Consider the following 25775-nt stretch of genomic DNA (forward strand, 5'->3'; position numbering starts at 1 on the left):
ATTCACTGACAGATGGTATTACCATGAATATTACTGACGAATTTTTGTCCCTTGATAACTACCGGTGATTTTTGTCCATCAATAATTATCGACAATTGTTACCATCAGATATGATATTAAAAAAACGCAAATCAATATCTGTCGATAAAATTCATGAATAATTGAATACAAACACAATTCATCGATAAATTTAATAATACCAACAATAGTAATAATAATGTTAATATTAATAATAATAATAATAATTGAGAATATTATTAATTATCGATGAATGTTATCAACGGAAAATTCTGTTAGTAAGTTACCAACAAACATATTACCGACAATTTTTTGTCTATCAAAATTCCATCGGTAATTTTCATTTTGATCAACTAATTTTTTAGTTTTTTCGTAATGCATCCAATGTATCTAGTATAAAGACCACAACAAACATCTATGTCAAAGGACGATGTAACTTCATTTTCTATTACATCTCATAATGTAATTTTTAATCACACCCAACTAACCATTACGTTTCCAACAGGATGACACGTCCTAGAACCTTGAAGAAACTCAACCCCAACCATGATATCAACATATTGGACCGCTTAACAATTTCAACCATAATATCTTGTTGATTTTAATTTTCAACCACCTCTAATATTCTAATACATGGGATGGATAAAATTCACACCAGGTCTGATCAATCATCATCACAATATCAAGTCCCTCTCACATATAATTTTTTTTCATCTCAACCGATTTTTTGTTGAACTCCATGAAATATATTTATCTAATCACCCGCTCTTTGTATACAATTCAATATCATCTATAGATTATTACCGACCAACCATATCTTCACAAACATCCGATAATAAAAACGGGGACGATGAAGAGGGACATGATCACAATGAACATGAATCACGAGTTTCACTACCATCTCACCCATCTACCAAACATGGAGAACATAGACTCAGAAAATACACTAATTCTCATAGATAAATATTTTTTCTCTTATTATTAACCAAATTTTATTTTCATTTCAATTTATTGGATTTCACTAATATATATTTAACGACATTACTTTAAATTTTCCAAAATTACATTCAATTAACATAAGTAATTTCATTAATTAAATATATTTAACTACTTTTTAGAAAAAAAAAAGTTATTTAAATATATTTGACTATGTTAATATTTTAAATTATTCAATATACATTCAATTAGCATATAAATAGCTAATTAATTACATTATCTAAATTTATAAAATTAAAAATACTAAAAAATAAAATAAACAATAAAAAATAAAAAGGAAAGAAACACATGCTATGAAACACGATTTTATTTTATTTTATTGAAAAACGTACTAACGAATACGACTTTAAATAAATCTATAAAACATGCTAACAATTACTACTTGAACAAAAAATCAGAAAAAAAAATATTAAATTTAAAAAAACTAAAAAATATTGATAACATGATTTTACTTAAAAACAAAATGAAAATTAAAAGTATTTATACATGCACGACTTGTATGAGAAAAAAAAATCTTATCATTTAAAGTAAATTCATATTTGAAAGCATTACTTTTTTATTTTAAAATCATATTTTCAAATACGACATAAGGAATGTTTTGAAAAATCTAGCAATTTATGTAATTTATGAGAAAAATTACGTGTAAAAATTCCCCGGTGAGCTTACCTAACTTCATACCACAATTCTACAATAAGATTTACCAAATGGATCTACCACACATTCCTCAACATCGGTCCTTGCAATCAACCTCACAATTCTCTCACCACACATCACTTTTTTATCAACATCTCCTCTTTTAAACCACATACTACTACACTTACAACAAGAAGACAAATTTTACTAATATTTCAACTTTAGATGATAAATTTAAACAGTATCTATTATTTAACACCTTATTAAAATAAGATTATTTTTATGGATCCAACTCGATTAAACAGTTGCAAATGTTGCAGAAAGATATATCACACATAAATTGAATGAAAAATCTATCATTTAAAAAGGAAAAGATCAAGAAGCCTACTTGATCAAAGGCAGTGACTTAAGAAATTGTTGCAAAGGTAATTTCTTCTTAACGTTATCTTGTTTTATACAAGGACATGATACTTTGGAGTTATTTATTTGTCGGTTATAAGTTATAAGTATTTATTGTTTGGGACAGTGAAGAATGTCGCCACAAAGATGATCTAAAACGGCATGTGAGAGACCCACACAAACCTTTCTTTCCAATTAATTGTCAACAGATAATCATAGCAACCTTCCCCATTACGAATCTCTGCTCAAGGATCATTATATGCTTATCATTTTGATTGTTAACAAATAATATTGAATGTTTCCCAAGCAAAGTGGTAGCAGTACATACCATCATGGATGTGCAGTTGGTATATCAAAATATAGTTCTTATAGAGTGAGTGCTAATCAAACTCTCCAACCCATATAATTGCTTTTCAGAGATCATTATATGACCACAATTGAAGCTTCTTGTAGCTTTTAAAACACATTCGTTGGTTCGGTGAGCCTTATTGGTCCCTAGTCAAGTGTTAGCTTTCAATCAAGACTTCCAATTTTTGTTTTTTGTTTTAATTTTGATTACATATTTGAGTAATTTTTATCGACAAAATGGCTAAACCCATACATTTTTTTGACAAATATATGCAATAGTATTAGTTATTACAAATTATACTTTAAGTCTAACTCAATTTCATAAAATCGGAGATGTGGTTTGCAGTCACTTAAATACAATGAAATATTTTCATCTTTAGTTGATGTGAGATCTCCAATATACCCCTCACGCCGAGAATGACAGCTCGTGCGTGAGATAACATATTATGGGTGGTCGGATAACGATCCGATAGCGGATGACACAATAGGTCCAACAAACACTTGTTAAGATAAGTTTTAAATGACTCTAATACTATATTACAAAGTAAACTTTAAGCCTAACTCAACTCCATAAAATCGGTTCATGGAATGAAATTTACACTCACTTAAATACATTAAAATATTCTCCCATCTCTAATTGTTGGTGTGAGATCTCCAACATTAGTGATTATAAATTCAAGAACGTTGCATGTCGAACCAAAGATATAAGGGAGATGAACCATACTCCAGATATATACAAGTAGGTGTTTGGTAGGATACAAGTCTGTCTGTCACATTTTCATTTGATAAAGATATTGTAAGTTTTTCTATAGCCTAAAGTCTTTATTTCTCTCTTACTGTTTAGTGGCCACAAAACCTCACTTCATTTATTGAGTACTTTTTCTTCACCACAATTATGAAACTTGTTATAAAACACGAAGGAACCCACTAAAAAAGGCACAATAGGCTGGGATTAATTAAATTCATTACCAAACCTAATATCAATTTTTATATGATGTCAAAGTTTGGTCATGTTTTCTCCTTATTTTTCACTTTACCGTTCATTCTGGTATTAGATAGGACAATATTATGTTATATTTTATGCAAATTAAATGATAATTCTTGTAACTAAATAACTATTGCACCAAATAGTCATAATAATGTTATTACTATGAGTAAAAGAATCAAATTATATATAAATTGATAAGAATGCAAATTCATTCAATAATGTCTTTTATTTTATGAAAACACCTCTTTATGTCAAGAGGTAGGTAGCTAGAGTTTATGATACAGCAACACGTGGATAGGAAGTCGAAATCGAAAGTGAGAGAAAAAAAAATGCAACTCATACATTTGATTATTTATTTATTTATTATTGTACGGGAAATTTTATTTAAAGGTGAATTGTTTTAATACCAAAAATCTGATTCCTAAAAATACTGTATACAGGAATATTTCTAGTTGGTATTTAATATTTTAAGAAAAAATAAAAAAATTATTTAACAAAAAATATATATATTTTTATAGAAAGTAGGTTCTATTAATTGGTGAGATAGAATTTAGTGGTGTTGTATGTATTAAAAGTAAACTAACCTTAAAAAGAAATTGTCACAAACATGGCACATTAAATAGTATAGTACATGACATGCACATGCAGATGCTGGTGTACCACAAACAGAATAGAGAAGATTGAAGAAGAGAGTGGGTGATTTGATTTGATTTGATGAATTGAATTATTGGAGATTTGGGAGTTTCTTGTCTTCTTTCTGCACCGCTACTTTCAAGTTTCATAAATTGCCCACTGCCCTTGTCTGTTTCCATTACTCTACCTGAAAGAGAAACATATGATATTTAACTCCTTTTCTTCACATTTTGTTGAAAATATACACCACCAATACATATACTATACGTGTTTGATATCAAATCTTAATTATAAAAATAATTCATAATATATAATAATATATAATTATATATAAATCTTATTTTATAAAATTGAATTTAACTTTTATTTCTTAAGATGATATGATAATTATTTTTAGTCTAGTGAGTGTTCACTGCATTAATAAGACCATCTACTATTAAGCTACTTATTATATAGTCTTACGTACGAGTTAACTACTTTAATGTAATATGATATTTTAAAGATTGCACATTAATTAGAGATAAAAATATTTCATAATATACAAACGGATACAAATATTAATTTATAAATTAGTTTTATATCTTACTTTATAAGTTAATTTTACGCTAATACAAAATATCAAAACAACGATTTCATATAAAGACTATTAGTAAAAAACTGTCGCTAAAAAAAGACAATAACAAACAGTTTTAACGACAGTTTCATGAAAAACCGTTGTTAAAAATAATTGTGGGATACTTGAAAGAACAGTTGTTAATAATATTATTACTATTTCACTTACATTAATTATTATTTTTACTTTTTTATCATTTTTTAACATTTACGGATAATTCATATTCAAACAGCCGTGTTCTGTTCTGCATTATAAGATGTTCTTAGAAAAATGAATGGCAACAATTATAAGCAGAGGCATTATTTGGGATTTGGCCCTCCCTCTTGCTATATGCAATTAATAACATGTTGACTTATTTGTTTTTCAATCTACACTCATTTTTTTCCAAAAGAATAAGATCACACCAACTCCATGTTGTTTGTGATGAACTAATAATGGTATCTATTAAGGTTATTTTGTAATTGAAATTGATGTTCCAGTTAAGCCTGATGACCAGTCATTTAAATGGTTAATATACTAATTTACATTCAATTAAAGAATCTCTAGAAATAAAATTACAATAATTAAATAGTACTAAAAGTATACTATCGTAGATTAATGATATTATTCTTTTTAAATATTTTTATAATTTTCAATAAAATAATGCATAAAAACTAAATATATAATATTATTTTACTGAATAAAAAAACTAGTCTTTTCGATTCGTAAAGCGGTGGATTAAACGAGTTATGTGTTACCTAGACAATTTAAACATTATTGTTTTATTTTTTTTATGATAGTATCGCAGCAATTAACCTGTTAAATTTTTTAGTGCTGTTACCTATAATGGTAGAGGATAATACTAAATAATAGTAAAGTGAATTTCATTTTATTAAAAAGTTGTATGAGGTGGGTTGGAAATGAAAAATCCCCTTTCTCTATTATAATTGAGGTGGGTTGGTTTCTACCATAGGTTTGATTAAATTGATTTACAAGTTAGAAATAATTTTGACAACTCTAACCATTTTTTATTAATGTCATTAATAAAATTTAGCTCACGTATAAATTTATGTTATTTTTATTTTGATTTATAAACAAATATCTAGTTACCAAACCATAACCTTAATTCCACACTTTTCACCTTCGAAGAAATTTGTGACCCTAAATCACAGAGTGTAATCCTTGGGTTGAAGAAATTTGTGCATTAATAAATCATGTGAACTTTTGGCATTGTTAAAGGATTCACTGTGAAAAGTAGGTGAAAATAGTTGCTATAGCCACAATTTAAAGGGATATGGTGGAATCGTGTACTAAAATAGAAACAAAGTATTATTTAGAGGGATTAAAATGAAAATAATAAGTACATTGAAATAAAAACTAAATCAAGTAATCTGTGACATCATATGCTTAGACAGACTTTTATTGATGAGTGGTGATATGTTAATACTACAAACAATAGAAAATATTTACTTTATAAATCAATAAAATAATATTTTAATTATATTTAATTTATTTTTAATTTTAAATATTATTATATTATTATAATATGGTGTTAAGTATATGTTTTTATTATTTATAGTATCAAATAAATCTTATTGTTTATTGATTACTTCAATAACTAGGTAATTAGCAGCTAAAATTAAAACAAAAATTGAATACTAGGTGGATTGTTTTAAAAAATATTTTCAAAAGAACTAAAACAAAACATAATTATATTAGAAAATGTAAAAAATATACTTAGATATATTACATGAGTAGCAGCCCCCGGAACCGCAGCCAAAGGATTTATTTGTAAACCTGACGACTCATATTTGACTTTGCTCATATTTGTATCTTCTTCCTATGTTTTAATGATGTTATTGTTTCATTAAGGTTGTAGTTTTACTTTGAATGAATGTTGATGCACGTGTATGAGTGTTGAGCAAACATATTCTGTGGTAGCAGCCTCTTATAAACACAGCAATTTTTAGAGACTATCTGGTTAACATGCTGAATTTCCTTTTCTCTTCCATTAATTCGCTTTCTAGAAGTGACAACTTGTTCCTCACTTCCCTATTCTCTTTTACACCCTGTAATAAGCACAACCTTTAGAAAAATAAAATGTTCTTCGTGGACTTTAGGAACGTGCATTACGTGTGTCTCACGATATCAATAGGAGATAGACTAGGAGGGAGAATAAACTAACACACAAATGCTTCTCTTTCATTCATCAACTTCTTTTTTGTGGCAGGGCCAACAAACAGAACCAAACAAGTTTGGAGAAATCTAGCACCCAAATTATATTAAACAAATAAAAGCTCTAGAGAAGATGATGCAGCTAATCTAGAAGGCTATTTAAAAGTCAAAAACGTTTTTATTTATAATTTTTATAAGCTGAAGGCACAAAAAGAGACAAATTATAATCCCCACGAGTGGCTCCAAGACCGCTGTGGCCAAATTCTATGGAATTATTTGGATTTCTTACTTCACCGTCACCACTTTGTATATCTCCTATGTTTTTCGTTCTAATGTCGTATTCCAACTTTTTTTTTATTATCCATGCTTTTCATTCATTTAAATAATGTTTTACTTTTTTTCCTCGTTTTCAATTTAAAATATTGATTTCCCTTTTTCTCTAAAAATAAAATCATCGTGATTTGTTTTGGGCCGAAACTCGCAAAAGTAACTTTTTATGTAATTTAACAGGGTGTAGATATTGGCCCAAGCATTTGGGTGGTTGAAAGGTATTCCGATGAAGCCCATTGTTAATAAAGACATGGAAAAGGGAATAATGGTGTCGGTGATAATCGTGTTGCATGGGCGTGAGTGCCGCTTCTGTAGTGAGCCAGCTCCTCCGCAAGGAAAACCTGAATCCACAGCAACAGCCCCAAACCAACGAAGTGATAAAAACAATCCTCACTTACCTCAAAGCGGGTCGCATCCGAAAGGCGACTTCCATTCTCTTCGCCTTCCCAAAACCCTTTCCATACTCTCTCTATGCCCTCTTCTTCCGCCTATGTACCTCCCATCGCGCCATCGTCGAGGCTCGCAAGGTCGAGTCCCACTTGCTCACTTTCTCCCCCAATCCCCCCGTCTTCCTCTTAAACCGCGCCATCGAGTCTTACGCCAAATGCCAATGTCTACGCGACGCCCGCGAACTGTTCGACGAAATGCCCCGACGAGATGGCGGCACTTGGAACGCTCTCATCACTGCTTACTCCCGATCGGGTTTCCCCAACCAGGCTTTTTCCTTGTTCCTGTTGATGACTAGGTCCGGTTTTTGGCCCTCTGAGGTTACTTTTGCTAGCGTTCTTGCTTCTTGTGCTGCTGCTTCTCAGCTTCCTCTTTCCAAGCAGGTTCATGGGCTGGTCACAAAGTTTGGCTTTTGTGGTAACGTCATACTCGGGAGTTCACTTGTTGATGTGTATGCCAAGTGCGGGGTTATGGTTGATGCTCGCAGGATGTTTCATGAGATTCCGCAGCCTAATGCTGTCACTTGGAATGTGATCGTGAGGCGTTATCTTGATGCCGGTGATGCAAAGGAAGCGGTTTTCATGTTCTCGCGGATGTTTTCCACGGCGGTTCAGCCGATGAATTTTACTTTCTCTAACGCTCTTGTTGCTTGTTCCAGCGTGTCTGCGCTCCGGGAGGGGATGCAGATTCATGGGGTGGTTGTGAAGTTAGGCCTCCAAGAGGATAATGTCATTTCGAGTTCGCTTGTAAACATGTATGTGAAGTGTCACAAGCTGGAGGATGGTTCTCGGGTTTTTGATCTGCTTGGTTCGAGAGATTTGGTGTCTTGGACTTCCATTGTTTCGGCGTATGCAATGAGTGGGAAAACTTTGGAGGCAAGAAAGCTTTTCGATAAGATGCCTGAACGGAATGTGGTTTCATGGAATGCAATGTTAGCGGGATATGTTCGGTGCTTTGAATGGTCTGAGGCGTTAGATTTTATGTATCTCATGCTTGATAGGATTAAATATGTGGATCATGTCACACTCGGTTTGATGTTAAATATTTCTGCGGGTATTTCGGATCATGAAACGGGGAAACAGATTCATGGATACACCTACAGACATGGCTTCCACTTGGACATTAGGGTTAGCAATGCCCTTCTTGACATGTATGGTAAGTGTGGGAACTTGAACATGGCCAGGGTTTGGTTTAACCAGATGAGTGATTGGCGTGACAGGGTTTCCTGGAATGCTTTGTTGGCTAGCTATGGCCATCATCAGTTAAGTGAACAGGCGTTAACAATGTTTTCAGAGATGCAGTGGGAGACAAAACCAACCAAATATACATTCGGAACCCTTTTGTTAGCATGTGCAAATACCTTTGCTCTTCACCACGGTAAACAAATTCACGGATTCATCACTAGACATGGATTTCAGATAGATACTATAATGAGAACCGCTCTGGTTTACATGTACTGTAAATGCCGTTGTCTTGGGTATGCTATTGAGGTTCTCAAGGGAGCAGTTTCTAGGGATGTGATAATTTGGAATACCATAATTTTGGGATGTTGTCACAATCATAGGGGTAAAGAAGCGCTTGAACTTTTTGCGATGATGGAAGCAGAAGGCGTCAAGCCAGACCATGTGACCTTAAAGGGCATTCTGCTTGCTTGCGTTGAAGAAGGCCTAATTGAGTTTGGCACAGAATGCTTCAAGTCACTGAGCAGTAAATACCATGTCCTGCCTCGGCTGGAGCATTATAACTGCATGATTGAACTCTACATTCGGCATGGATCCATGCATGAGCTTGACAATTTTATGAGGACAATGACCATTGAGCCCACACTTCCAATGTTGGAGAGAGTTCTTGATGCTTGCCAGAAAAATGAGTGGGCAAGATTGGGAGAATGGATTACAGAAAAAATTAATGCATTCAAATATTAATTAATTTCAACTTGTATGTATTGCAGCAGCGAGGAGAGAGGATCTTTGTGTACTAATCCACAAACTTATTGGAGAACATTTTTATTAGAAAAAAGAGTTAAAAAGATTTCTTCTAAACTTTGGAATCATCCAAAAATATTTTGAAATAAAGCGTTAAAAATCTTGAAATTATCAGATCGAATGACCTTATATCATTTGGAAAGAATTTTTAAAGATCTAATTGTAAGTTTTGAAACGAAATTTAATGAGCTTTCTCATTATAAGTTTATGCAAGTTGAAAAAAAAAGTACAAGGAGGTTAACTTTTGTTTCGTCTAGTTGCCTGTTTTTCACGTTATATTCATCCGAATAACTTATAAACCATATTTTTTTTTTGAAAAGAAAACCTAAAAATCTTATACTTTGGCTTTATAAAACCTTTTTTTTAAATGAAGGAGTTATAATTTTTAACTAAATGGTTCTTGTCATATCCACCTCCGTCTAGATTCTACTTACCAGTTTTAATAATATGAAAACATTATTAGATAAAATAAAAGTATTTTGAAAATCTTTATTTTAAAAATAAATTACGTGAGAATTAATTATGATAATATAAATACCTTAACTAATAAAAGAATATTTAAATATTATATTATTATAAGAATTGTGGTAATATGATTACACTTCCATATGTATATCATGCTACCTTATATTACAAAGAAAGTGAATACAATGGTATGGAATTGCATGGTCTGGCACGAACGCTTCAGTCCTGGTCCACCATCAGTGAAGGGAGGCAACTCCACGTGGCATTCCTTAAAACTGGCATTCTGAATTACTCCGTCACCGTCGCAAACCGTCTTCTTCAGCTATACACCCGCTGCGGTTTTCTCCGTGATGCGTCTCACTTGTTCGACGAAATGCCCAGTACAAACTCTTTCTCTTGGAACACCCTCGTCCAAGCACATCTCAACTCAGGCCACACCCACAATGCCTTCCACTTGTTCAATGCCATGCCTCACAAGACTCACTTCTCATGGAACATGGTCGTTTCCTCATTCGCCAAGTCCGGACACCTCCAACTAGCCTACTCACTATTCAATGCCATGCCCTCAAAGAACCACCTTGTCTGGAATTCCATAATTCATAGTTATTCCCGACATGGGCATCCTGGGAAAGCGCTTTTCCTCTTCAAGAGAATGAACTCTGACCCTGCACAGATAATGTACCGTGATGCTTTTGTGCTGGCCACTGTTCTCGGCGCTTGTGCTGACTTGCTGGCTCTCAACTGCGGGAAACAAGTTCATGCACGTGTTTTCGTTGATGGTCTTGGGTTGGATCTTGACAGGGTTTTGTGCAGCTCGCTGATTAACTTGTACGGGAAGTGTGGTGATTTGGATGGTGCTGCTCGCGTTATTAGTTCCGTGAGGGAAGTGGATGATTTCTCTTTTTCAGCTTTGATATCTGGTTATGCAAATGCTGGCAGAATGAGGGAGGCGAGAAGGGTTTTCGATATTAAGGTTGATCCATGTGTTGTGCTGTGGAATTCGATTATTTCGGGTTATGTGTCCAACGGTGAGGAGATGGAAGCAGTGAATCTTTTCTCTGCAATGCTCAGGAATGGTGTGAGGGGAGACGTGTCTACTGTTGCTAATATTTTGAGTGCAGGCAGTTGTTTACTTGTTGTAGAACTTGTTAGGCAAATGCATGCCTACGGTTTTAAAGCCGGGGCGACTCATGATATTGTGGTTGCTAGTGCTCTGCTTGATGCCTACTCCAAATGTCAAAGCCCTTGTGAAGCTTGCAAGTTGTTTAGTGAGCTCAAAGCTTATGATACCATTTTACTTAATACTATGATCAGTGTGTATTCCAATTGTGGAAGGATAGAAGATGCCAAATGGATTTTTAATACGATGCCTAAGAAAACCTTAATTTCATGGAATTCAATCCTAGTTGGCCTGACCCAGAATGCGTGTCCAATTGAAGCGTTAGATGTTTTTTGTCAGATGAATAAGCTGGACTTAAAAATGGACAAGTTTAGTTTTGCTAGTGTTATCAGTGCTTGTGCCAGCAAATCATCCCTTGAACTTGGTGAGCAGGTATTCGGTAAAGCTGTTACCATTGGACTCGACTCCGACCAGATTATTTCTACCTCCCTTGTTGATTTTTACTGTAAATGTGGTTTTGTTAAGATAGGGCGTAAAGTTTTTGATGGAATGGTAAAAACTGATGAAGTCTCTTGGAACACAATGTTGATGGGGTATGCCGCAAATGGACATGGAATTGAAGCATTAACACTCTTTAGCGAAATGAGGTACTGTGGTGTCAAGCCTTCTGCCATTACTTTTACTGGAGTTCTTTCAGCCTGTGATCACTGTGGTCTGGTTGAAGAAGGAAGATATCTGTTCCACACAATGACACATAACTATAATATAAATCCCGGAATTGAACATTACTCTTGCATGGTTGATCTTTTTGCTCGAGCTGGATGCTTCGAGGAAGCAATGGATCTTATGGCAGAGATGCCTTTTCAGGCTGATGCAAACATGTGGTTGTCAGTATTGAGAGGCTGTATTGCTCATGGAAACAAAATTATTGGCAAGACAGCGGCAGAGCAAATCATTCAGCTTGATCCTGAAAATTCAGGTGCTTATATACAATTATCTAACATACTTGCATCTTCTGGGGATTGGGAAGGGTCAGCACTAGTAAGAGAACTGATGAGAGACAAGCATGTTCCGAAAATTCCTGGTTGCAGTTGGGCAGATTGTTAATATTAACCGATCTGAGGAGGACAATTCTGGATAGAAAAAGCTTGGAACCACGTTACCGTTCAAAGTTTTTTGGCCTATATTCAGCTGACTTACTGATTTCAAGAGACTGATTCAATGAGCAGCTTCAAAGTATGTAGCTTAAGTTGGATCGAGTCCGTTTCGTTTCTTGCTAACAGTTGTGGGTGTCTAGTAGGAGACTGGAGCATAATATTTTTACCCAAAATTCATGACACTATGAGTGTTAGACTATTGGCAGAAAAAATTGTTTATGAAACATCACGTTTTACCCAATTGTGCAGATCGTTGCAAAATATCACAGGTTTAGAAGTCTAGCTGATTGGAACAAAACCTCTCTTCTGGCAGACCGGGAATATTTGGCAAATGCTGTGGTTGGATTGGTTCTATAGCTATTTATCATAAGCCAAAAGTTTTGGGACGTTAAGCCTCTCTAGGATTGCATCGGAAGTAAAAGCAAGAAGAAAAGGAGTTTGATCCCAATAATTCTTCGACCCTACCATTACCTCCAAATATTCGAACAAAACAAGATATTACAGAAAGATCTCCCCCTTCCCTTTCCTCTCTTCCCATCAAATTATATATATTTATGCAAATATCTACATTCCCTTGCTATTAGTATTGGACTTAGATGTGTAAATTGCTCATCTGTGCATCGCTCCAATTAAGCCCACAATTAAACAGACTCAATTTCTGTATCCATGTTTCACATGCTTACATATTTTTATTGAAAAATATCTAATTTATTAGTTGGCTTAAACGATCCATGCTCAAGTCCAAAAATGATATTTTTTTTTTAAATTAAAGAAAAAAGATGAATAGTTTTAAAGATTTTTCTTTTGTAACTAAATCAAACCCAAATTAAATCTGTAAATAAAATCCATAAAACTTGAGATTTTTGCTGGTTAATCTATGTTATCGATCCACAACCCGCCTCTTTCTATTATTTATTTTAAGAGTACACAGCTCATATTTTTCATAATCTTCCATTCGTTTTGAAATAAATTTTCCAATTTTTTCTTTCATTTTAGAAATTTTATTCTAAAATCAAGTTCGTAGATTATTCAAATTGTTATTTTTCATTACTACAATGTAACTGTATGAAAAAAAAATTAAAAAAAGTGTGGTAACAAATCTAGTACAAGTAATAATTGAAAATAAGAAGAGGTGGAAGAGAGCTATTACAAATGCAATCGAGTAGAAAAGAAATGAAAACAAGGTGACTAAATAAGTCTACGCAAATTAGCATTTACCTATAATATTTATATGTTACTCTCTTTTTTATGTTTCTAATATGTTGTTCTCTTCTTTCAAAATAACTTTTTGATTTAAATCTACTTTTGTCACCATAGTTTAAAAGATTAAATTTTAATTCCTAGAGTTTTAATAATATATCTATTCTTTTAAATTTATAAAATTAAACAATTTTATTCGAACATGTATTATAACTAAAAGAAAATGTTCACTTTTAGATTGACGTTGAGTTGGTATCAGTATCACACTGCATCATCAAAGGCAGAGATGAAAACTTGAGAAAGCTGTAATTCAGCGTGCGTTTGTTTTTGAGTGTTATCTCTAACTCTCAAATGTACCTGTGAGCGTGACAATAGCGTTTGCATGTACCCATTTTTTAAGCACACGAAAGGTCCTCACTTTCCTCTTTCCTATTGCTCTCTTCTCCTAAACCACTGTTTATCTCAAAGATCTCTTAATTTTGTCAAAGTCGTGCATGCCCATTTCTTCAAACTGGGTCTTAACACCTACACCTATCTGGGTAATCGCTGTCTCAATCTCTACTCAGAGCTCGGCCACATCAATGACACACTGAAGGTGTTTGACGATATTTCACACAAGAACTCCACGTCCTGGAACATTTTCTTAAAGGGGTTTCTGAAAAGTGGCCAGCTTTGCAAGGCCTTCCACGTGTTTGATGTAATGCCTGCTAGAGATGTTGTTACTTGGAACTCCATGATTTCGGGTTATGCTTCTTTTGGGTTTTTAAGTCATGCATTGGAGCTTTTTGTTGAAATGCAAGGCACTGATGTGAGGCCCAGTGGGTTCACTTTCTCCATTGTGATGTCACTCGTGTCAAGTCCCTCCCATGCTAAGCAGATACATTGTAGGATGATCAGAAGTGAGATGGATTTGGATAATGTAGTTCTTGGGAATTCGTTAATAACAATGTATGGAAAGCTTGGTCTGGTTGAATATGCTTTTGGTGTGATTATGACTATGAAACAGTTTGATGTTATATCTTGGAACTCTTTGATCTGGGCCTGTCAAAGAGCTGGGCACCATGAGCAGGCTCTGGAGCTGTTCTATCAGATGAGAGGTGTCGAGTTTTTACCCGATCAGTTTACATGTTCAATGTTAATGAGTGTCTCTTCTAACTTGCGAGACTTGGACAAGGGTAAGCAGGTTTTTGCCTATTGTTTCAAGATGGGATTTGTTTATAATAGCATTGTATCCAGTGCTGCTATTGACCTCTTTTCCAAATGCAACAGATTGGAGGATTCTGTTCAGCTCTTTAAGGAACAAGATCAATGGGATTCAGCTCTATGCAATTCCATGATTTCAGGCTATGCTAGACATGATTTAGGGGAAGATGCTCTGCGACTTTTTGTGCTGACCTTGAGGGAGAATATCAGGCCAACAGAATACATGGTTAGCTCTCTCCTGAGTTCTGTTTCAATTTTGTTACCAGTTGAAATGGGTAATCAAATCCATTCTTTGGTTCCTAAACTAGGTTTTGAGTCAGATGCAGTTATTGCCAATTCACTTGTTGACATGTATGCCAAATTTGGGTTTATTGACGATGCCTTGAATATCTTCAATGAAATGAAAATAAAAGATTTGGTATCATGGAACACTATGCTGATGGGTCTGACTTACAATGGGCGAGTGTCTTCCACCATGGACCTCTTCAGGGAATTATTGACTAGAGAGGACATGCTTCCAGATCGAATAACACTTACTTCAGTTCTACTAGCATGCAACTATGGGTTATTGGTTGATGAAGGAATTGAAATATTTTCCTCAATGGAGATTAAATTTGGAGTAAAACCAGAAGAAGAACATTATGAATGTGTTGTGGCAATGTTGAGTAAAGCTGGTAAACTCAAAGAAGCCATTGATATCATAGAAACAATGCCGTATAGAAGTACCTCTGGCATTTGGAGGTCAATTCTTTTTGCATGTGCAGTTTATGGAGACCTGCAAATTATAGAAGGAGTTGCAGAGAAAATAATCGATAGGGAAACACAAACATCCTTACCCTACTTGGTTTTGGCTCAAACATATCAAATGAGGGGTAGATGGGAGACCATGGTTCGAATGAGAAAGGCTGTGGAAACTAAAGGTACTAAAGAGGTCATCGGATGCAGTTGGATTGGAATAAAAAACAACTTATACACTTTTGAGTCAAATCAATTACAACATTATGGTGGCAAGGATCTTTATTTGCTGTTGAATTTACTGGACTGGGAGATGGAGACTGAAGGTTTTGTCTAAAAATTGTATAGGCCAATAAATTTAAGAAAAGTTGTAGCAGTTGGCAAGGAATATATGAAGTGATAGTGCCAGAGGAAGAGGGGAAGGAGACAGAAAAATATATGATTTAGCTGTAACAAAGTACAAATTAAATCAGCTATTTCTATTAGTTCTCATAAGAAATTATTTACACGATACTCATTCATTCATCGTTAATCCATCTCAAAGTACGTTTAGTTTCAATATAATACAAGAACGGTAGGAACACTGTAACACACTTTTTTAATACATTCTCTAATGTAAGTAGATTTTTTTTATCAGCATAATGTAAATGAAATATTGAGTTGTTTTAAGATAGATCAACTATAACTGATAGAATGTCATAAATAGATGGTATATTAAGGATTCAATAATAACTAAATCAATTATACATTAATAAAAATTAAAATCATTACAAATACTTGATTTTTATGTCTCTCCTTCATACATTCACAAATCAGGGGCTAATGAAATATTTGGTATGTTAGGCATATGTTTAAGTGATTGTATGCTCTGGGAGGCCATATTTCTCATAACATCACTAAGGATTTGTTTCAACAAATTTCTCATAAGGGCACTTTAAAATAAAAATACAAGAAAAAATTTAATGTTTTCCATAAATTAAGATTAATTTTTATGTATTAATTAATTTGTAAAATACGTAAAATTTTTAAAGATGTTTTTTAATTAATGCATAAATTAGTTTTAGTTTATGAAAAAGTTTATTTAGTCTTTCTCTCTTATCTTTTATAGCAAAAATTATCTAAATTTATTTATCTTGATTTTTTTTATATATATCTTGACTAGTCTTGTTCAAAATAGTCTCAAAGTTTTCCTTACCTAGAATAAAGCAGTTCACTATAATTTATGATTAATTTTATTTATCATGCGAGTTACCTTTCTACTTATATTTTTCCTTTGACATATACTCCGTTAGATGAAAACTAAAGGAATGTTAACAGTATACTTCCCCCAACCTACTTTTGACAAATCCATCCAATAAATCCACTTTCCTTGATTCACATTGATAAACCACAAATACAACTATTCAATATGGAACCCATCAATTTTTGCTTAGAAACACTTCAATATTGTACATGTCAGTTTTTTTAATACCTATTTATCGTTCCTACAACTCGTAGAGTGTGAAAAATGAAGCATACGCAAATTTAGAAATACGTCATCTCTTTTATTAAGTTTTCTATTATGGTATCAGAGCTTTGATTTCCTATATTTCAATTAAGGATATTGATCCATCTTAAGAATCCCGATCACCATATTATCTTCACTCATCTGAAAACCCATACCTAATCCTTGTTTCTTCTATTCTCAACTCCCTTAATTACCATTAATGGTCACAATCGTTTTGAATGAGTTTAGTCTCTAAAAATAAACTTGATTTAATTGATGGAACCATCTCAGCTCCAACTCGCACCAATCATATATACCCGATCTGGGATAGGACAAACATAATGGTTGTGTCTTTACTTCTGCTATCTCTTTCTCCTTCCATAGCTCAGAGTATCATATGGAGAGACATTGCTTCTAGCATCCGGTTTGATCTTGAAGAGCGGTTTCTAAAGGAGACTTGTTTCGCATTGCAAATCTTTAAGACACAATCACTTCTCTTAAGCAAGAGCTAAGTGTCACTAAATATTTTAGTGAACTAAAAACTCTATGGGATGAACTTGAGTTTTTTTGGTAGCCTCCGTTAATATTTAGAAAAGTAAAACTCAAGACCAAGTGGTCAAGTTTCTTTGAGGATTGAATGATGGATATTCCATTGTGAATGAAGTACCAAATCATGTTCATGGTCACCTTACCTCCTTTTGAATCGTGTTTTTTCCATACTCGTTTAGCAGGAAAGACAAATGTTTGGTGAAACTGTGGAACACCCCAAGGTCATGGTTGCTATTGGCAAAGAAATAACATAGGAAGAGGATACACCTTTTTCAGGTTATGGTGGGAGAGGAAATGGAAACCTTGGTCATGGTTATGGTAATAAAGTTTGTAGCCATTGTGGTAAGATGGGTCACATTGTGGACTCCTGCTACAAGAAACAGTTTCTCGCTGCATTTTAAGTTCACAAAGCATAACCCCAAGCATTCATTTGCCAATGCAACTTTTTGCAATGATGAATCTGATATAAGGCAATAAGAATTTGAACCCTTCAAGGAAAATCAAGGTCAACAAGAGTTTGGTTTCACCAAATAGCAGTATCAAAGCCTTATAACTCTCTTACATCACTCACACATGTCTAATAATAGTCATGTTTCCAACCAAGTGTCAATAACTTTCAGGTTTTTCGATTCGGTTACATATACTGGCAAAACCCTTCCAATGATTGATTTTTCTAAAAGAACTATAAATCTGTTATTTTATCAAGTTAGACAGAAAATCAATTGATTGATTTTACATAACTTTTCACTATACTTCAAATCTTTATATACTTCAAATCTTTACAAAAATCTTTACAAAAATCTTGTGAAAACAATTCACCTCCCTCTTGTTTTGGCCATACATTCTAACATTATCTTGACACAAGGAGATCCATTACATGTTATGGTGTGTATCTCGACTCTTCACTCATTTCATGAAAGTCAAATAAGCAAACCATAAGCTCCAAAAGTTCTTGTAAATATAGGGTCATGACAGCTACAAATTGTGAAATTCAATGGCTTACTTTTTTCTTGCAAGATCTTCAAGTTCCTTTCAAAAGTGAATCTTTACAGTCTTTACTATATTGTGACAACCAATTTGCTCTATATATAGTTGTCAACCTGATTTTCCATGAATGTACAAAGTATATAGAGTTGGATTGTCACATAGAAAGGACTCAACGTAGGCTAACGAAACTATTGCCTATTTCATTTTCTTGGCAATTTACTAACATTTATAACAAAGTTTTGACCCCCAACAATTTCATTATCTTGTTTCCAAGCTAGGTCTCCTTCTCAATTTGTAGGGGCTATCAAATGATATAGACACATGTTACCTAGAGGAGAATTGAATAAATGAAAAATTGTTTTACTTTTATATTTCTGTAGAATTGTATTTCTTTTGCCGTGTTAGCTACTTTTAGGATAGCCGAACTATAAGATTAATGAAAGTACAGAGAATGAAGACATATCACACATTTTCTTACTCCAGGTCCATCGTTCTATCATACAACAAAACGACCATCAGGAAAGCACATTGACACCAAAAATATCAATCCTATAAGCAAACATAGAAAGGGAACATACGAACATTCACACATACAAATTTATGCACATTGGAATAATGTGTTGTTCTAGTGACTTTTCACTCGACGAAATTTAATCCCCGTTAAGAATAAAAGAATGCGAAGTCATGAGGCTTAGAATAAAGACTAAAATAGGAACATGCAAATTTATATAATGCATTATACAATTTTATTTTAATTATATAGTTTTTTCAGTAATTAATTTTTAAATTATTATATATTTGGAGGGGGGACCAAGTTACTCATGCTTGATCAGAGATTCATATATAATGAACTCATAATGATCACATTCAGGTGCCAATCATTTACTAATGGGCTTGCATCTTAATCCACTATATAACTAACCCTTTTATGGACTTAAATCTCAATAAAAACATCACTTAATAGGAATTAAGCACAAAAAGAGAGTACAACCCTAGGTGAGAAGAACCTCAAGACTTAAGTAGTTCATTCTACTCAACGTGAAACTCATAAAGTCTGCAACTGGGCATCTTTTATGATGCAGTGTAATAGTCTACACAAGAAACTTTATAAGTGAAAGAACTTGAATTTTGTACAATTTAATTACATTAGAACAGAAGTTAAACGAATATATAGTATCCAATTCAAAAGCCAAAATTAGAAATATCAATGGCACGTAAGCGCTACCCAAAAAGGTTTAGATAGTATAAAAGATATAACTTTTCAAAGCTGTTAGCTGATAACTGGATTACGGTGTAATAAATAATCAATTTTACATTACTACATTGGCACTGATGAAAAATGATATTGAATACTAAATCTTACAGTAATTCGTTGGCCCTTAGGTAAAATGGCAGTCCAATCGTACCCATCGAGTACCAAAACTATACATGGTCTAAGATTTTACATAAGAATAATCCTTCCATCTAGTGATTCCAGATCTAAATGTTCTCCTTAACACATCAATCCGTTCAGTCAAGATAGAATCTTTTATATTTTCCATTTCAGCATGTTCCTTTTCCATCAACAGCTCCAGATCGTCAAAATGTTTAACCTTGTACAGCAATTTATTGATCTAGTTAACAAATAAGCAAATAAAAAATAGTTAACCCCTAAATGGAGACATGAACCAGAGAAATTAGGGTGCGGACAGGAGTTGAAGATATAAAAAATCATGAACTAGGAACCTGAGCTTCAATTATAGTTGCTACTAAATGTTCAATCTCTCTGACTTCCTGGTCAGCCAACAACTTTGCTCGAGCAGCTGCAGCTCCAAGAGCAGTTGCAGTGGCAGCTCTTACACGCAGTGGCAAAGGTATTTCTGCAAGAGCAAGCTCAGATTAAAGGTGACAAGCAGCTACTACATACACAATGTTTATACACAAATACATATATCAACAAATGATGCCCAAAAAAATAGGATACGTGCATGTTAATTTAAAGTAAAAAAATTAAAGCTCTCTATTTATTTCTCTTGTCCGAAGTAAACCTCAATTGACGCATCTGAAAAGGACTAGTGATTGATATTGAAATAAGTGCTATGGTTGGGGGGGGCAAACTCATTCTTCAAAATCATATTATACGTAAGAAATCAATCTTTCATGCTGTAATTTCTGAACAGTTTCATGATACGGAGCAAGAAAAATGCAAAACCATGCCCATAAATGACCCCCAGTAAGAAGCAACAGGTAAAAAGAATTGTCAAGTCGAAAATAGCACACTTAAACTTTGAATTCTTTATTCTTGACTTTATTTCGTGTCTTCAGTATTTTATTATTTTTAAGCAGTCCTATCCTATCCTATACCTATGCCCTTTTTCTCAATTGTTTTATACTTCATGCTCGACTTTTATACTTCATCTTAACTAAGCAATCCTTGCCCTAAAATGGGTTGCTTGAAATCAAATATGAAATGTTTCCTATCTGGAAATGGGGAGACGGAAACTGAGAGAGCGAGAAATAGAAAAATAAGCAGAACGATCCCAAGCTATGGAAAATCTCTCATAGCTCAAGCTCTAAATGAAGAAAAACATAAATAGCATCACAATCCCACGTAAATCACTCTTTCCCTTTTGCATTGGATTCACCTTCTCTGTCCCCCAACTTACTGTGGCTTGCAATTGTTTGGAGCCTTTGGAAGGAGTGTAACTGGTGTGTACTTCAAGGAAAGATGTTTGACATACATAGAACACTTCAGTACATTAAATGCTTTGTTGGTTATAGACCAATAGCCTCAATCAGTGTATTAACACTATGTATATACGATGGGATCTCAGTCCAGGATTAAGTCTCACAAGATTGTGAGAAGAAGCATGCTTGAAAGGGGAGGAAGACAAGATAATTATAATTAGTTCAGATAGCTGGCAGGGTAGGCATAAATGTATATACAGTCACTTTTTTCTTTTGCCTCTAGTTGCAGTTTTTTATGGTTGTTATCTGCTCAAGTAGGAAGATTTCTTGGTTATTTACTATTTATTAATATCGCTGTAAATAACATATAACCCCCTCTCTGAATTGTTATTCTTCCTCTTGATTTTTTTTATGAAGGTTGGTACCCCTTGTACCATATCTATATATTTTGATTGCTGACCAAAAAACAAACCTTTCTAACCAGTGTTTGGTGTCTTGGGCCTATGCAAATATACTTGCAGATCCTTGGCTTTGGGGCTTAGCCAATTGAGGAATTTAACTTCTAGCAACTTAATCCCATCCAAATCCTTATAATGCACCTTCACAAGGTACAGGCTCAAACTTTCATCTGACGAGGAACATGAACTTACCTCTGAGTAACCATTGCCCTCCCTGATATGGTTTCCTAATACGATGTCCCCCTAATTACACAGCCTCCCTTTACTGACAAATGAATCTGGTATTGTAAATATTGAGAAGTATACCACGCAAAACAGCAAAGGTTATGAAGAAAAATAATGGACAAGTATCACCATTATCTATACAACTTGCATCGAAGGAGCCAAAGCTTTTTCGTTTCATATAAAGTAGATAAGTTTTAGGGGAGGCAAATGTATGCAAAAAATGAACATAAAATTATATGGATTGTGAAAAGAATATCAGAATACCAGCTTAGTGTACATAATAAAAAAATAAAATACCTGATAGAGAGGACCTCTCCATCTCTAAACCTTCACCCTCAAGATCTCTGATACAGAGAATAACAAGTATCAGGATGTATAAAGGCCATATTTAATAGTAAGTTACTAGTCAGCAAAATGTGATTAATGAAAATAAACTAATAGGTTTTTGGCAGACCTTGCTGAATCTTCTTCAACATCAAATATATCCCTTGGACACAAATTCTCATCACAAAGAGCTGAAACAGCAGCATCAGCTGCGGCAGCTGTGATATGAGGGTCAACCACATTAGAGATCAGTCCCACCTAAGTCAAAACATAAAAAAACCCATGGTCATAATGAAGGAGGTGAAAGCAATAACTGATTCAAAAACAACTTTATTTCAAATAAAATATAAAATATTACAACCAATATTCACATATACTAGAGATGAGACGGGCCAAGAGGCATTTACACAGTGTACACAGGTATGATATGAGCCTTTCACAAAATCCAAAAATGTTACACATAAGATAACTCCACAATGAGTCAACAAAAAGGGAATGCAACAGATTAAAAAAATTATAAGTTACACGTATAACAAAGGATATGAAATTCAAGACTACCTGATTCATTAGTGAACAACTGGAATCTGACAGGGGAGTAACACGCTGTCTTTTTGAAGGACTTTCCTTCACAGCATCCCCATTCTGCTCATTTTCATTTGTAGGCTCAGGAGGTTGATCCTTTGTCTTTGAAATTTCTTGGTTGTCAGACGAAGATGACTGAACTTGTTTGGCATTGTTCACCACAACGCCATTAGCACTATTAATGTTGACATTTCTGTGAGCAGGGCCCAACATGAGCTCCCCAAAAGGCAGCTCAATGAGTTTTGAGATACAATCAAGTTTAGTCTTGGTTTGAACATTTTGAGCAACAAGCTCCCAGTCATCTCCATGCTTCAAAACAGATTCCAAAAGGAGAAGAATTTCTCCCTCAGTCCAGACAGTGTCATGTTTGCCACTATTTTCACTTGACTCACTCAATACGAAATCCTCTGAAGACCTTTTCTCCCCATAATTCCCACTTTTGAAACAATTTGCACAAATAATGATATTATCCTGCATGATATTAAAATAGAATAGAATAACCAACAATGAAACCAGTTTCAGAAATATAAGTAAAATCCCATATAGAATGTTTAATGGCATGGAATTTTATAAAATTAGCTGAAGAGGCAAACAGAAGGAGATAAACAAATCTCCCCAAATTAATTAACTTCGAACATGCTTTATCAGCATACATTCAAGAGGCCATGGGGATGTTAAATGAAGTACATAAACTCCATTTTCGAACAGATAAACAGAATACATAAGTAAGGGTGAAAATGGTTTTACAAATATAGGAAGCAGAAAACATTATCCTCGATTCAGAGTATGTGAAACAAAGGCAAAGGTTATCATGCAGTTCTCAAAATCCCTCCCTTACACGAGCATACAGTTAATCCAATGTAGAAGATTTTAAACATCCAAACCAAGACGAACCCAGTGCAAAGCACCAGCTAGCACTACCTGAAACAAAATGTTAGATGACCCCTACTCCTTCACTCTGATATAAAGAGGAAATACAACCAAAGAACCACACAATCTATCACTAAAAGTAATACCTTAATACAAACAAAAATTAAAAAAACATTTTTTTTAAAGTAATAACCTGAGTACATAGGTAATGTCCTGAACCACATTTGCCACCGCAAAGCCCACAGTTCCCCTCTTTCTGCCTAATCAAATCCCCATAAATATCCGAATAGGAGGCGAGCGGTGGCAATTTGAGAGAAGCCGCGGTCGCATTTCCACCAGTCTTCGCACCGCGAGGCACCAATATCGGCTTCAACGAGTTCGGCGTGGCCACCACGCGAATCCCATTGGGGGTTCCTTCTTCGAGGCGAACCTTGCACGGTTCCTCCTCCTCCTCTTCCTTCTCCACGTCTGCAGCAGAGGGCGCGCCGTAGTTGATCAAACCCCAATTCTCTAGGAAGAGGAACGCCTTGTGCAGAAACGTGACGTCACCAACCAGCGATTTTCTCACCTCGGTGAATGTGAGCCTCCTGGAAGGTTCTTCCCTGTACTTGTTGATGATGAAGTCTCTGTATTCTTTGTATATTTTGGGGGTTCTCGAAATCGAGCTCGCATCGAAAAATTCCTTGAACGCTGTTCTCTCGGTTTCGTGAATTTCGTCCCACGCGAACCATCCTTACAAAACGACCACGCCGGTTAGGTTGAAATGGGGAGAGGGAAAAATTAGGGTTGGGAGAGAGATTGCTTACTTGAAGAGCTTGGGATGGTGTAGAGTTCGAGTTCGGAATCTGAATCTTCGAAGTGACCCGGGTTTGAGTTAGGATCTTTTGAGACTTCCATGACGACTGACCCAAACACGGTGGCGTGGGCTATATTTCGCCCAGTTTCCGCGTCGTTGGTGATCACTTCAGAGGCAGACACTTTAGCAATGACCCATCATTCACGCTGTTAGGGTCACACTTCTAACCCGACCCGATAACTTCATCCGATGTTTTTAATCGGATTGTATTTTTAAATAATTAAATAAATATAAAATTCAGCTTTATTGTTGTTAAAATAAATACTTTTCTCCCCGCCAGAAAAAAAATATCATTTGAGATAAAAAAAAAAAATCCTAAAAAAATTCATTCAGTTTTGTTATTTGATCAATATTTTAAATAGAGTTAGCTTCTAAAACATGTTTTAAAATAGAAGGAAATGTAAATATATATTAAAATAATATATACAAATTTATCCATATATAATAATAATAATGTATTCTTTAACTATTTTTATTAACTTGTGTTTTTAGCACATGTTAATGGATTATTTAAACTACTTTGTGTATTTAAAAAAAATCCTTGTTTTTAATTATTAATTGATTTTATTAAATATAATTTAAAGTATAACATAATTTTGAAATTTTTTAAAATTTTGCTGTATGTTAGTTTCTGTTAATCAGATTTTATTGATTGAATTCTTCTTTTAATCAAGAATTATTGTTGTAAGTTGAATTTTATTTAGTACACACAAGTTTGATGAATTCTTCTTTTTACATAAGTTTGATTACTTTACATAAAACAATGGAATTAAAAATTAACTTGCGAATTGCATGTAACAATGATTGAAAAAATATTACTAATAGAATTTAAATGTAACATTATTAAAAAATGTTTGTTTTATTTAGAAGGGGTAAAATAAATCAAGATCAAAATATTTTTAAAAAATCATTTTGTAAGCTCTGAAAGTAATTGTATAGTCAAAGCAATCTTTTGAGTTTGGTTTGAAAGGCTAATTGTTAAAAATATATGGCTTTACTAGATAATAAACTGATCATGTTATGTCTGAAATATTAAGAACAATAAATTCTCCCTGTCTTTATCATTGAGGTCAAACACTTCATGAAAGTTCCATAAAATAAGGTATGCTAATAAGAGAAATCTTAACAGAATAAAATTTATTACAAGCATATGGCATGGCATGTTTTAAGAAGAAAAAGGTGTAGTAAAATTAAAAGTTAAGTATGGTAGTACGATCAAAACATGATTGATTTTGTTCAAGTGGTATCAAGCCTTACAAACATAAATAAACATAAATAGCATATTAATGTAAACAAAGCAACAAAAGACCAAGGAGATTTAAAAAAATTATAGTAACGGATACTAGA

General features: G+C 33.9%; 4 protein-coding genes across 5 annotated transcripts; 3 read left to right on the top strand and 1 right to left on the bottom strand.

The window, feature by feature from the left end:
- Positions 1-7310: 7310 nt before the first annotated feature.
- Positions 7311-9601, top strand: LOC137821399 (pentatricopeptide repeat-containing protein At3g26540). Its single transcript, XM_068625969.1, has one exon. It carries the CDS (start codon positions 7403-7405, stop codon positions 9482-9484), a length of 2082 nt encoding a protein of 693 aa, XP_068482070.1. The 5' UTR covers positions 7311-7402; the 3' UTR covers positions 9485-9601.
- Positions 9602-10185: 584 nt separating this feature from the next.
- LOC137821400 (putative pentatricopeptide repeat-containing protein At1g77010, mitochondrial) lies at positions 10186-12953 on the top strand. The gene is made up of 2 exons (XM_068625970.1): positions 10186-12365; positions 12536-12953. The coding sequence occupies exon 1, from the start codon at positions 10200-10202 to the stop codon at positions 12234-12236; it is 2037 nt and encodes a 678-aa protein (XP_068482071.1). The 5' UTR covers positions 10186-10199; the 3' UTR covers positions 12237-12365; positions 12536-12953.
- Positions 12954-13732: 779 nt separating this feature from the next.
- Positions 13733-15956, top strand: LOC137822763 (pentatricopeptide repeat-containing protein At1g43980, mitochondrial). Its single transcript, XM_068627756.1, has one exon. The coding sequence runs from the start codon at positions 13869-13871 to the stop codon at positions 15759-15761; it is 1893 nt and encodes a 630-aa protein (XP_068483857.1). The 5' UTR covers positions 13733-13868; the 3' UTR covers positions 15762-15956.
- A 3744-nt stretch (positions 15957-19700) lies between these two features.
- LOC137820379 (SWI/SNF complex subunit SWI3A) lies at positions 19701-24629 on the bottom strand. 2 transcript variants are annotated; one of them, XM_068624444.1, is made up of 7 exons: positions 24379-24629; positions 23766-24304; positions 22679-23173; positions 22251-22378; positions 22094-22140; positions 20172-20305; positions 19701-20059 (listed from the first exon to the last, which is right to left on the bottom strand). In XM_068624444.1, exons 1-7 carry the CDS (start codon positions 24467-24469, stop codon positions 19880-19882), a joined length of 1614 nt encoding a protein of 537 aa, XP_068480545.1. In that variant the 5' UTR covers positions 24470-24629; the 3' UTR covers positions 19701-19879. The 2 variants fall into 2 exon arrangements, with proteins under 2 accessions (XP_068480545.1, XP_068480546.1); XM_068624445.1 differs by having other exon boundaries at positions 19701-20038; positions 24379-24598.
- Between the last annotated feature and the right edge of the window lie 1146 nt (positions 24630-25775).

This window comes from Phaseolus vulgaris, chromosome 9, assembly GCF_000499845.2.
Source record: "Phaseolus vulgaris cultivar G19833 chromosome 9, P. vulgaris v2.0, whole genome shotgun sequence".
In the NCBI taxonomy this organism is placed as follows: Eukaryota; Viridiplantae; Streptophyta; class Magnoliopsida; order Fabales; family Fabaceae; genus Phaseolus; species Phaseolus vulgaris.

Coding starts and splice junctions, on each gene's coding strand:
- LOC137821400 (XM_068625970.1), top strand. CDS start 10,200: ATGGAATTGCATGGTCTGGCACGAACGCTTCAGTCCTGGTCCACCATC.
- LOC137820379 (XM_068624444.1), bottom strand. CDS start 24,469: ATGGAAGTCTCAAAAGATCCTAACTCAAACCCGGGTCACTTCGAAGAT. Junction 22,141..22,250: donor GTTGAAGAAGATTCAGCAAG/GTCTGCCAAAAA, acceptor TCTCTGTATCAG/AGATCTTGAGGGTGAAGGTT. Junction 20,060..20,171: donor CAACTATAATTGAAGCTCAG/GTTCCTAGTTCA, acceptor TTTGTTAACTAG/ATCAATAAATTGCTGTACAA.
- LOC137821399 (XM_068625969.1), top strand. CDS start 7,403: ATGGGCGTGAGTGCCGCTTCTGTAGTGAGCCAGCTCCTCCGCAAGGAA.
- LOC137822763 (XM_068627756.1), top strand. CDS start 13,869: ATGTACCCATTTTTTAAGCACACGAAAGGTCCTCACTTTCCTCTTTCC.